At 46.5% G+C, this 13,716-nt stretch overlaps 1 protein-coding gene across 1 annotated transcript in view; it reads left to right on the top strand.

Moving 5' to 3' along the window:
• LOC310997277 (uncharacterized protein) overlaps nucleotides 1-13,249 on the top strand; it is a gene marked incomplete at its 3' end in the record, with an annotated part of 100,275 nt that extends 87,026 nt beyond the window's left edge. Inside the window, exons 2-3 of the mRNA XM_083986953.1 lie at nucleotides 8,779-9,371; nucleotides 13,235-13,249. Of these exons, the coding sequence (XP_083843079.1) occupies nucleotides 8,779-9,371; nucleotides 13,235-13,249 (608 nt within the window). The remainder of the gene's footprint in view (nucleotides 1-8,778; nucleotides 9,372-13,234) is intronic.
• Nucleotides 13,250-13,716: the final 467 nt, after the last annotated feature.

Below are 13,716 nucleotides of genomic sequence, written 5' to 3' on the forward strand. Positions count from 1 at the left end.
CCTGAAGGCCGAGTTGCACATAATGTGCTGTCTGGTACAGGCATGCTGTCAGATGGTTGCAGAAACCTTTGCCTGCAGTGCAGCTACAGCTGTGTGTAAACAGAGCAGGTTCGCCGACAGCTGCCAGGCTCACCTGTGAACACCATAAGAATAGACTTATAGAACTTACATTTTCAAAGAAAATCCAAGAAGTATTGTGTGAGAGAGAACTTGGATGTCAGATCATTTGAAACTGACAAGGAATCTGCAACAGCAGAAGAGCCATTTACAATACAGTGCAGAAGTCTTGGGCTGTCATTACATCTGCTGTTATTTCAGCAATATTGTGACAAACTTAATTTAAAAAAAAAAAGAGATAAAGCCAGAACCCTTACTTATTATTCTCGGGGTGTCTGAAACCTTTAAAAAATTAAGCAAAGCACAACAATGCTGTATTTCATATGGTCTTATAATAATGAAGAAAAATATTCTTCTATTATGGAAGAGTGAAAAAGCACCGACATCTAAGATGTGGTTGGAGGAATTAACTAATACACTCCATCTGGAAAGAATCAGATATGTCCTGAAAGACAGACTCCAACATTTTGACGCAACTTGGCAACCTCTTATACAGTACCTTGCTAATACGAACCCATCTTAATATTCGGTAGCCCTAGCAGGGTTCTCGTGATATTTTCCATGCGGGTCTTCTCCAGTGGGTGGGGGGGTGGGTTTTATTTTATTTTATTTTATTTTTTTGTCAACCTGTCATGTTCTGTTTCTGTTGTCTTTGTTCACATGTTCTGTAATTATTATGTTTGTATGTTTGTATTATAAATGCCCAATAAAAATACATGGGGAAAAAAAAAAAAAGAGTATTTGTATTAAAAATACAAATATAAATAGGCATTGGCATTTATTGGAGGGCCAAGACTTTTGCACATACTGTATTTTGTAAGAAACAATGAAAATAATAGGAATAGGAATGATGAAAACTGCAACCGCAGTGGAATACTTTCAAACAAATATCTTGGCCAACTGGCTCTGTTATTGTACACAAAAACCTCAAGTCTGTGGGGCTCATCATTCTTCTTCTGTGAATGGTAGCATCTACACCTGACTACCACCTTGCCATCAACCACATTTGACACAAAAAAAGTGTTGTTATTACACAGACACAAACATTGGAGGACAAATATTAGTCTCACCACACGTAATGCGCAGCTAACAGCAATCTAGCAGCAATGACAACAACAGTAATATTGGGCTAGCTTCTACAGCTTACAGAGCTTCACAGAGCTTGTCAACACGACACTATATATCATTATATTCAGATAACGACTTTGATTTTAGATCATCTTACCATTCATTATCAAGTCATCGCATGTTAAAACCGAGCCAAAACGTAGGTTTGCTAGCGTAGCTACTTATATTGCACTAAACAGGCAGCTTAACGTTACCTTGATAGTCGTGGATATACTCCTCCACAAAGAACTTGTAACCCTTTTGAAACCTCGACTGTGGTGTAGAAGAGTGAGATTTTACAAATTTTTCCACGTCTTCGAAACGAAGTTTGGGTAAACTGGGAGCGTGCCTATGTTCCCTCAGCCCTATGTTTTCTCAGCCCTATGTTCCCTCTGGACTCTCTCTACCTATCTGGACTCTGTCTACCTGGTCTTTTTACTAAACTTAACCAACTCCTTTCTTCATTGCCTAAACCCAACCAATGGTGGGACCAAAGGGCTGTGGGAATAGAGTGGGAAGTGAGTGTTCCTTTGTTCTGTTGGCACCTGATGAAGACCACACATGGTCGAAAACGTTTGTGCTGAATAAATCACTGTGACCTCCTGTAAGAGTGTGCGGGCAACCCTCTCTTTTTCTACGTTACTTTTTATTGCCCTGCACCTCAATAGCCTACAGCATGATGTGCGTATAAAAACCTCCTTTTTCCAGAAATTTTGTTTTATTTATACAGCACTCACGCGACCCAAAAACAAGGCAATGGATGGCAACACAGTGACTCAGGAACAACGCGGTGACGCATACCTCTGTAAGACTTTTGAATTCACAGAGGACGATTATGAACGGATTATTGTGAGAGACTCTCTGTTTGATAACGGAGCTGGGACAATTGATGGCCTCAACAAGAAACTTCAACATCTCCACAATCGTGAGATACGCACAAATCTCCACGCCATCACGCTCAGTGATTATTTGCGCAATAAGCAGATCCCAAGAGGCCTAAGGATTACCAGGCTTCAACCAACCATTGGACGGGACAACGAGGCTTTTTGCGACAAATGGTGCCAGGTCCTGAATAAGTGCTCATTGGACTTGATCGCACTTATAATCCAAGAATCAACTGATCAGCTGGTCAAAATCCGAGAGGAAATCCACACGGTAAAAACCGAATTGACAGCTGAATCCACTGATGCAGAAAAACTTTTAACCATTGAGAAAAATTTAAACAAGTACAGAGCAGACTTAGAAAAGGAGACTAAGTCTATCAAGATTAAGAAATTCCAGAGGGATGCCGAAGACTACAAGCAGCAAAAGGTTTATCCCTGGCGGAGCGGAAAAGAGGAGATGGAGAACAAAAGGAATCCCCGCAACTACGTCAGAGGAAACCCCCGCACCCTACCCGAGCTCCCCAGCGCGTCATCATGGGACGACGAATCAGATGGCAGCCGCAACTCAAGAGCAAGCTCACCTGCTTTTTTAGACGGGGGCCGAAGGAGAGGGAGAGGAGGAGGAAGAGGTTCAAATTGGCGGAGAACACCACAAAACCAAGAAAGAAGTGCCGACGGGGTAAGAAAAGACCAAAGACATTATCAAACACGCTACTACACCCGAAGCATGATTCCCTAAGTGTTGTTAATCTATCAGATAGGGAAATCTCGCCTGATTGTGAATCAGCTCTGTGTAGAGGTTTGAATTTTGCCCCCACCACGGACAGTGACCCCTTCGAAACCTCTATTGACTTTGAAAAGTTTTTTCGTAGTCTGAGATTAAAGGAGTTTTTTTCTTGTAACAAGACATATAATGATATCCCAATAAATGTGAACAATGAGCATGTCAAATCTGGTGTGGTTAGTAATGCTGAAGAATCCTTGGAAACAGAAGTTAATAATACTCCTAACAGAGTTTCCACCTATTTTCGGCCCAAATCCACATTCTGTCCCCCAAAATACAGAAGCGCCTCAATCGACACCTATTGTAGAATAGTCGAAAGAGATGTGATGGACACTCTTTACAGACAAAAGGAGTACAAAGTGTACAATAATCTATCCAAAAAAGAACGTGAGGCCTTAGTAGAATTAAAGAATGACACCAGCATTGTAATCAAGCCCGCAGACAAGGGGGTGCAATTTGCATATTAAAACGCACCGATTATCAAAAAGAGGTGGAGAGGCAATTGTCAGATACTATTTATTATGAAAAATTGACAAAAGACCCAACAGCCAATAACAAAATTGAAATTGATGAAAAACTTAAAGGTTTTCTAGACTTGGGGGAAATCACAAAAAAAGAATTTGAATTTATGAAGGTCATGCATCCTGTCATGCCGGTCATTTATATTCTTCCAAAAATTCATAAATGTCTCAAGAATCCTCCAGGAAGACCCATAGTGTCTGCGATGGGCTCATTAACAGAGAACATCTCCAGTTTCGTTGACTTCTTTATTAAACCATTTGTCTCGAACCTTCCATCTTATGTGAGAGACTCAATGGATATGCTTAATATCCTAAAAAAGGTTGAAAACCTAAGTAATAATTCAATCTTGGTCACCATGGATATACAAAATTTATTTACCAATGTTGACCACCAGGGGGGCTTAAATGCATTGGAATGTTTCCTCAACCAAAGACCTCAGGGGTCTACACCAAGTACTGTCTGTTTAAAAGAGTTAGCAGATATAGTGCTCAAAAAGAATGTATTCATGTTTGAAAAAAATGTCCTCACTATACAGGCAATGTAAAGGGACAGCCATGGGGAGTAAAATGTCCCCCAACTTCAGCTCCCTTTATGTAGCCTGCTTTGAAAAAGACTATGTTCTGTCTGAAGCCAACCCTTTTTTTAAATGTATAAAACTGTGGAAACGTTATGTTGATGATGTCTTCATGATTTATGAGGGGCCTGAAGACACCCTATTCTTTGAGTATCTTAATGGTTGTCATGAGCACTTGAAATTTACTATGAGCCATGATGAACACAAAATCAACTTTTTGGATATTCTTATTAAACGTGAAGGTGGAACACTGGTAACAGATCTCTATAGGAAGGACACTGATAAATGTTCCTTTTTACATGGCCAGTCATTCCACCCCACCCACCTGAAGAAAGGCCTTCCCATCAGTCAATTCAGCCGTATTCGAAGAATATGTACTAAAGATGCAGATTACAAAGAACAAGCAAATGAACTTGAACAACGGTTTCAAGACAGACACTATAAGGAACATTGGGTCCATGCTGCAAGAGAAAGGTATAATCAAAAAACACAGGAGGAGTGCTTAATAAAGAAAGAAAAACCTAAAAAAGACCATGTTCCAAAATGTTTTCTTAGGTATTCTCCTCTTGGTAAAGACTTTCAAGAAATTATTAGAAAGCACTGGCATATCCTGGGTTCTGACCCACTCCTCAAAAAAGAGTTTAAGGATCCTCCACAGGTAGTATTTAAACGCTCAAAAAATCTTAGAGACATGCTGGTTCAATCGGACCTAAAACCCATCAAAAACACTACATTCTTAGATGTGCCCTTTGGCAATTATAGGTGTGGTTCATGCACACAGTGCAACTTCACCTATAAATGCACAAGTTTTAATCATCCCATTTCAGGAAAAGCAATGAAAATCAAGGGCACTATCACATGTTCTACTAAAAATGTTATTTATTTAATCAAATGTCCTTGCGGCCTGGCCTACGTCGGGAAAACCCAAAGGGCATTAAAAACAAGAATTGCTGAGCACAGGAGTGCAATCAGAACACAGGATTTGCGTAGCCCGGTGGCGGTGCACTTCAGGGAAGCTAATCACCCAATTTCTTCCCTGAGATACATTGGCATCAAGCACGTCAAACCCCCTAGAAGAGGTGGAGACCACAATAGTCTCCTATTGAAAAGAGAGAGCTTCCATATCTTCACCCTCCAAACACTAACCCCCAGAGGCCTAAACCAGGAGTATGATATTAAGCATTTTCTTTAGTCCCCTTAAAAGTCGTTTTTAACACTTGCTCTGTAACTTTAATGATTTATTAATAACTTTGTAACTTTAATGATTTATTAAGACTTGTTTTGTAACTTTGTTGATCCTTTATATATGTAATGTTGGTTGTCTATGCATTGGTATCCATCTTGGATTATATACATGTTGTTTACTTACTTTTTTCTCTCATGATGATGAAATATTTGATTATTGTTTCACTGCTATAGGATGAAAAAACTTTTGGATTACAAATGGGTTCCCACTGATTATATTTGTGTTTTTCTGGGCCCATTTGTTTAATGATAAGTGTATGATGTTTTCTATATTTAAAATATTTTCTATATTTAAAAACTGTATATTTAAAACCATATATTTAAAAAGTGTATTATTCAATATTGTAAGCTTAAGGATGTGCCCCTTGCCTTCAGGCTTGCCCCTCCTCACCTAATTGGACCTCACACCCATACACCTGTGAACCTATATATGGGCGTGAGTGTTCCTTTGTTCTGTTGGCACCTGATGAAGACCACACATGGTCAAAAACGTTTGTGCTGAATAAATCACTGTGACCTCCTGTAAGAGTGTGCGGGCAACCCTCTCTTTTTCTGTGGGAATAGGGCCTAATTTTCAGTGACAAAAAAAGTTAGAAATGAGGGAACATAGGGCTGAGGGAACATAGGGCCTAATTTTCAGTGACGACAAAAGTTAGAAATGAGGGAACATAGGGCTGTGGGAACATAGGGATGACCCCGGGTAAACTTACGAGTGAACTTGTGAAATAGAGCTCCATCATTTGACAGCCGCCGATCGCAGCTGACCGGACCGGATGTTGATTTACCCTGTGTGACATCACTTCCGAATCTCGTGAAATAGGCCTATTAACCAAATCATTTATGTAGACAATGAATGCAGGCATATGCAATGAAGCACAGTAAAAACCGACACTTTCACTTATGTTAAAACCACGGTCTGCCAGAACAATGTCGCCGGGCAACAAATTCTTCAACAGACTACTCTGCTCAGTTAACTGCTTGTCACTAACTCTCCCTCCCCAAGCATGAGATGAATGTGACGTATCTAGGGTTGCCAACTGTCCCTTGAAATACGGAATCGTCCCGTATTTGGAGACTAAAAGACGTGTCCCTTATTGAACTGATACGGGACGCACTTTGACCAATGGGACACCGGTATGTTGCTGGGTCGCTGAAGTGTTGCTCGGATATGCCTGCGAAGGGTATCCGCGGGTCATTCCGACATACCGCCACTCCGACGTTGGCGTCTAGTTGTCGTAATGGCGGCACTTCCATTGATTGAAAACGTCCCACCACTCCGACAATTTTTGTTTCCATTGTCGGAATGGCGGTACTCTCCTTTTTTGGAAACGTTCCGCCATTCCGACATAAGGTCATTAAATGTGTAGGTTAATAATGATCACCGCCTCCGCCCATCTCTCTCCTCTAACAGCACTTTGACTCTTGTCAACGCCCTTGTCAAATCCATCTCGATTATAAAATGCATTATTATTATTATTATTATTATTATTATTATTATTGGCGCTGTGCTACTTAGTTTGCAGCTGTGGTCGAGAGAGCTAGAGAGTTAATGGAGAGAGGGACCGCTACGCCGGTGAATCAGATCAGTGATGTTGTTTTTTATTATATCACAGTGGTTACAGTACGTTCAACAGGATCAGTGGTTCTCATGGGGGTCCTGGACCCCTGCATATTTTTGATCTCTCCTGTAGCCTGGCCGGGTCCGGCTCCAAGTTTAATTATAGACAATTTGATCTGCAGACGCACAGAGGCATGCGTAAAACACATATTTTGACTACTTCGTGCTGTTGCTATTTTTACCTTTTGTTTCCTTTGAATTTTGTGCGTATTATGGAGCCGTCCTGGTCCATGTTTGTAAGCCTTTTTACCAGGAGTAAATTCCCAAAAGTTGCAACAACTTGTAGTGATCCACTGGGTTTTGCCTGGCCAGCTGGGGTAGTTGATTTGCAGGTTTGCTTCCCAGGTTTTTTTCATTGTGTATTAGGCCAGGGAAATGATCAATTATCCTTGTGGTTTGCGCACTGGGACGTGCGGACCTTTAATGAATGAATGAACCGCCACCTTACCGTGGTGGAGGGGTTTGAGCACCCGAATGATCCTGGGAGCTATGTTGTCCGGGGCTTAATGCCCCTGGTAGGGTCTCCCAAGGCAAACAGGTCCTAGGTGACGGGTCAGACTAAGAGCGGTTCCAAAACCCCTCATGAGTGGAACAATATCGAGGACGTTCACGTCGCCCGGATCGGCGTCACCGGGGCCCCACCCTGGAGCCAGGCCTGGGGTTGGGGCTCGCAGGCGAGCGCCTGGTGGCCGGGTCTCCGCCCACGGGACCCGGCCGGGCCCAGCCCGAAGGAGCGACGTGGGCCCGCCTTCCAGTAGGCCCACCACCCGCAGGAAGGACCATGAGGAGCCGGTGCCGTGTGTTTTGGGTGGCAGCCGTGGGCGGGGGCCCCGGCGACCCAATCCCCGGACAACGACTCTGGCTTTAGGGACATGGAATGTCACCTCGCTGGGGGGGAAAGAGCCTGAGCTCGTGCGGGAGGCTGAGAGGTATCGACTAGAGATAGTCGGGCTCACCTCCACGCACAGCCTGGGCTCTGGAACCCAACTCCTTGAGAGAGGCTGGACTCTCTTCCACTCTGGAGTTGCCCATGGTGAGAGGCGGCAAGCTGGTGTGGGCTTGCTCATAGCCCCCCAGCTCAGCCGCCATGTGTTGGAGTTCTCCCCACTGAACGAGAGGGTCGTTTTCCTGCGCCTTCGGGTCGGGGATAGGTCTCTCACTGTTGTCTCGGCCTACGGGCCGAACGGCAGTGCAGAGTACCCGGCCTTCCTGGAGGCCCTGGGAGGGGTGCTGGAAAGCGCTCCAACTGGGGACTCCATCGTTCTGCTGGGGGACTTCAATGCCCACGTGGGCAGCGACAGTGTTACCTGGAGAGGTGTGATTGGGAGGAACGGCCTCCCCGATCTGAACCCGAGCGGTGTTTTGTTATTGGACTTCTGTGCTAGCCACAGTTTGTCCATAACGAACACCATGTTCAGGCATAAGGGTGTCCATCAGTGCACGTGGCACCAGGACACCCTAGGCCGGAGGTCAATGATCGACTTTGTAGTCGTGTCATCTGATCTCCGGCCGTATGTCTTGGACACTCGGGTGAAGAGAGGGGCTGAGCTGTCAACTGATCACCACCTGGTGGTGAGTTGGATCCGCTGGCAGGGGAGGAAGCTGGTCAGACTTGGCAGACCCAAGCGTATCGTGAGGGTCTGCTGGGAACGTCTGGCAGAATCCCCTGTCAGGGAGGTCTTTAACTCCCACCTCCGGGAGAGCTTTGACCGGATTCCGAGGGAAGCCGGAGACATTGAGTCTGAATGGACCATGTTCTCCACTTCCATTGTTGACGCGGCCATCCGGAGCTGTGGCCGTAAGGTCTCCGGTGCTTGTCGCGGCGGTAATCCCCGAACCCGGTGGTGGACATCAGAAGTAAGGGATGCCGTCAAGCTGAAGAAGGAGTCCTACCGAGCCTGGCTAGCTCGGGGGACTCCCGAGGCAGCTGACGGGTACCGGCAGGCCAAGCGGACGGCAGCCTGGGCGGTCACGGAAGCAAAAACTCGGGTCTGGGAAAAGTTCGGGGAGGCCATGGAGGAGGACTACCGGTCGGCCTCGAGGAAATTCTGGCAAACCATCCGACGCCTCAGGAGGGGGAAGCAGTGCTCCGCCAACACTGTTTACAGTGGAGGAGGGGAGCTGTTGACCTCGACTGGGGATATCGTCGGACGGTGGAAGGAATACTTCGAGGATCTCCTCAATCCCACTGACACGCCTTCCGTCGAGGAAGCAGAGGCTGAGGATTCAGAGGTTGATGCATTCATCACCCAAGCTGAAGTCACTGAGGTAGTCCGGAAGCTCCTCAGTGGCAAGGCACCGGGGGTGGATGAGATCCGCCCTGAGTACCTCAAGTCTCTGGATGTTGCGGGGCTGTCGTGGCTGACACGCCTCTGCAGCATCGCGTGGCAGTCGGGGACAGTGCCTCTGGACTGGCAGACCGGGGTGGTGGTCCCTCTCTTCAAAAAGGGGGACCGGAGGGTGTGTCCCAACTACCGGGGGATCACACTCCTCAGCCTCCTGGGGAAAGTCTATTCCAGGGTGCTGGAGAAGAGAATTCGGCCGATAGTCGAACCTCGGATTCAGGAGGAACAATGCGGTTTTCGTCCTGGCCGTGGAACGCTGGACCAGCTCTACACCCTCCGCAGGGTGCTCGAGGGTGCATGGGAGTTTGCCCAACCAGTCCACATGTGTTTTGTGGACTTGGAGAAGGCTTTCGACCGTGTCCCACGTGGCATCCTGTGGGAGGTGCTCCGAGAGTATGGGGTCGGAGGCCCTCTGCTGAGGGCTGTACGGTCCCTGTATGACCGGAGCAGGAGCTTGGTTCGCATTGCCGGCAGTAAGTCAGACCTGTTCCCGGTGCGTGTTGGACTCCGGCAGGGCTGCCCTTTGTCACCGGTTCTGTTCATTATTTATATGGACAGAATTTCTAGGCGCAGCCAAGTGCCGGAGGGGGTACGGTTCGGGAGCCACTTGATTTCATCTCTGCTTTTTGCAGATGATGTGGTCTTGTTGGCTCCCTCGAGCCAGGACCTTCAGCATGCACTGGGGCGGTTTGCAGCCGAGCGTGAAGCAGCTGGGATGAGAATCAGCACCTCTAAGTCCGAGGCCATGGTTCTCGACCGGAAAAAGGTGGCTTGCACCCTCCAGGTCGGGGGAGAGTTCCTGCCTCAGGTGGAGGAGTTTAAGTATCTTGGGGTCCTGTTCACGAGTGAGGGGAGAACGGAGCGCGAGATCGACAGGCGGATCGGTGCGGCGGCCGCAGTAATGCGGTCATTGTATCGGTCCGTCGTGGTGAAGAAGGAGCTGAGCCGAAAGGCAAAGCTCTCGATTTACCGGTCGATCTACGTTCCCACCCTCACCTATGGTCATGAACTCTGGGTCATGACCGAAAGAACGGGATCCCGGATACAAGCGGCTGAAATGAGTTTCCTCCGCAGGGTGGCGGGGCGCTCCCTTAGAGATAGGGTGAGGAGCTCTGTCACCCGGGAGGAGCTCGGAGTAGAGCCGCTGCTCCTCCACATCGAGAGGAGCCAGCTGAGGTGGCTCGGGCACCTGTATAGGATGCCCCCTGGACGCCTCCCTCGTGAGGTGTTCCGGGCATGTCCCACCGGGAGGAGGCCCCGCGGAAGACCCAGGACACGCTGGAGTGACTACGTCACTCGGCTGGCCTGGGAACGCCTTGGGGTCCCCCCGGAAGAGCTGGAGGAAGTGTCCGGGGAGAGGGAAGTCTGGGGATCCCTGCTCCGACTGCTGCCCCCGCGACCCGACTCCGGATCAAGCGGATGAAAATGGATGGATGGATGGATGAATGAATGTTTCTTTTTTTCTTTTTTGCTGTAAGTTGTGTGCGTAATGCGTAAAAGTGCATTAGTGGGACCGAGGGTTTAAATGGAGAAGTGACGTGGTGAGAGGGGAGGAGAGTGATTATTTTTCCTAGTGGATTACCCTGTGGATCATAAAGGCCCGTTTGGACACCGCACGGCCGGGCCCGTTCTCAGCCAAGCGGGACGAGGGAGAGGACTGGTGGTCACCTCGGCGGAGCCGCGGCGTCTCTCCCATGTGGACAGTAGGACAAACACACTCTCTCTCACTCACCCTCACACACGCACACACACTGACTGTGCGCTCGCGCACCCCCGCACACACACATACACGCAGCTGGGACTTGGACTTAATGGACAGTGGGAGGGGGGAGGACTTTCGGGTTCTGTTGATCTGTGTGTAATTGTTTATTATATGCCGCCTGTGATGGGCGCGTTTTGAGTTCAGTGAAATACAGAGACTAAGTAGCTACTTTACGCACCAGTAGCGCGAGCCTAGATCCGCCTGCAGCAGGACTGCGTTGTGCCAGTTCCCCTTATTATTGTAAGGGAAATTGTTACAAACTGACATAGAGTGTGTGATTGTAAACGGCTAGACTTTGTGTTTGTGTTTGTTCATTTATTAAGCTTCCACTGACTGTATCACATCTGTACACATGTCTTAAAACATGAAGAAAAAAAAAAAGCTTTGTCGGAATGGCGGGACGAAACTGTCGGAATGGCAGGACGTTTGCATGTCGGAATGGTGGTATGTCTGAATGGTGACATGTCTGAATAGTAGAATGTCGGAATGGCGGTATGTCGGAGTGGCAGCATGTCGGAATGGCAGCATCTAACCCCTGCGAAGCTGCTTTCATTGATGTGACTGATGCAAGTGCGGTGGCGAAAAAAAACAAAAAACGATCGCGGACGTGTAGAAAAGAACGGGAAAAGAAATACAAATGGCAGGAAAACGTGACAGATCATTCATACAGAGCCAACCGCACATCTCCCAATTAAATAGACCTGCATTAGTCACGGAGGAATCACTGAGGTTAAACAGCCTGGGTCAGGACTCAGACAACCACAGAGGAAGGAGAGGCTTCAGAGGAGTCAGGGAGCTCTTTCAGTTTGTTCTTCACCAGGTATTTCAGGAGGCTGATATAGCATGTATTAATAATTATATTTATTTAATTAGACTCAAATCTGGTTGATAGATAGTCTAGCAGTGACAGAGAAGAAGGTAATCTGAAAGCATAGCTCAGTGTTTTTCAACCTTGGGGTTGCCTGGAATTCAAATGGGGTCGCCTGAAATGTCTAGTAATTGATAAAAAATATTTTTTAAACTAATTATTCTTCTTTTTTAAATTATGATTAAAACACCACACACAATCCTAAACAACTGTATTCTATACTTTAACTTTCTCGAATTGAAATTGAGTTGCAACATATAGAAATATCTGAGCTGGTGCATCTTGATCAACGGGGTCGCCAGAAATTTGTGATGTCAAAAAGGGGTCACGGGCCAGAAAAGGTTGGGAACCACTGGCATAGCTGGATAAGATGAACCACAGCAAAGCTGTCAGGACAGCTCATGGGGAAATGAAAGGCCTGCTGCAAGATGTTTAATCTAGAATAAAATAATAATAATGACAATAATAATTAAAATCATGTTGTATTTATTTACGCCCGAGTCCGACCTCCCCCACCCCCGCCTCCCCGCGCGCGCCCGGTGTCCCGTCCCTTATTTTCACTTCAGAGAGTTGGCAACCCTAGATGTATCCTTGAGGTGCAATGCCGATGAGAAACTTAACAGTGTTGTGGTGTTTGTAATTGGACCAGGTTTGAGCCCTTGCCAGTAAATTAGAAGGCCTTTCTATAAACACCTCGAAACAGTCCACAATTACTGCGACCTTATACCCGAATGCTTGCCTGAATGACATTGGCATGGTAGCTTGCAACATCTCTCACTCTGGCCACCCTATTAGAAACTCTAATCTTGCATGCATTATGTCAATCATTTTGTGCCAAATCCGAGAAGCAGTGGAACACGAAATTTTGAATCTGAAAGCCAGATCTTGCAGTGGGAGATTAAGTCTCAACCGAATATAGGACCAAAATGAGCTGTTCAAATTTGGAAAGTGTGGACAAACTGGCAGAGGTGATGTATGGCTCACACAACCTGAACACCTGCATCACAACTAAGACATTGGGCAATCCTGTGTAAAATGTTGTCTTTTCATTGTTCTGAAAAGCCTCTGGATTAAATTCTGCATCCAGAGCTTTTTTCCTGAGGTCAGTCAGCTCCTCAGTTGAGTGATTGAGAACATCTTGCATCTTCTGAAGGTCACTCATGGTCAGGTCGGTCTGGCATCCTACATCTACATAGAATATAATTGGCAAAAAGGACAAGAGGATGAAAGATAGTTGTAGAATTTACAAATTGTAATTATCAGTGGTGATAATAATTTAGGATAAATTCTGAGGTAAACAAATACATTGGTGGGTAATACATAGTTATCAAAAATACTTAATGTAACATGCTCCATGAAACCTCCATGCATTATATTTCATTCACCTTTTACTCTCCCGTGTTTGCAGTTCACAGTTCAGTAATTGATTGTGGCACACTGCCACGGCAAATAAAATCCCCCGCACCTTCATAATGATGTTTTTTTTTTCTATGTTGAAACAATGTCAAGCAGGGTTTCCACTACCAGTTATCATTACTTAGCACCCCTTTCCACTACACAGTTCTTCATAGTTCTTCCTCAGTGAAATGTAAACTTATCAACCAGCGCATCCAGTGTTCCCCTTAATAAAGTCTGTGGCGGCCGCGACTCTCTCTCTCGCACACGCACTTTTGGTTTCCACACCAAAAGCGTCCGGAGCGTCAGCAGCATGGGCAGCAGACGCTTTCAACGCTCTGTTTAGCTCCAGCAGCCGGCGGCGGAAGGGGCGGGACTTTCAAGCAGCGCGGAAGATGTGTCCACTCAGGCACTCTCAATTTCTCCCGCTGCCGACGCCCCTCGACGCCAGTCTCCATTGAAAATGAATGACTTCTGGCCGCTGAAACGCTCCCG

The sequence above is a fragment of the Trachurus trachurus genome (assembly GCF_905171665.1).
Source record: "Trachurus trachurus genome assembly, chromosome: 14".
Classification (NCBI taxonomy): domain Eukaryota; kingdom Metazoa; phylum Chordata; class Actinopteri; order Carangiformes; family Carangidae; genus Trachurus; species Trachurus trachurus.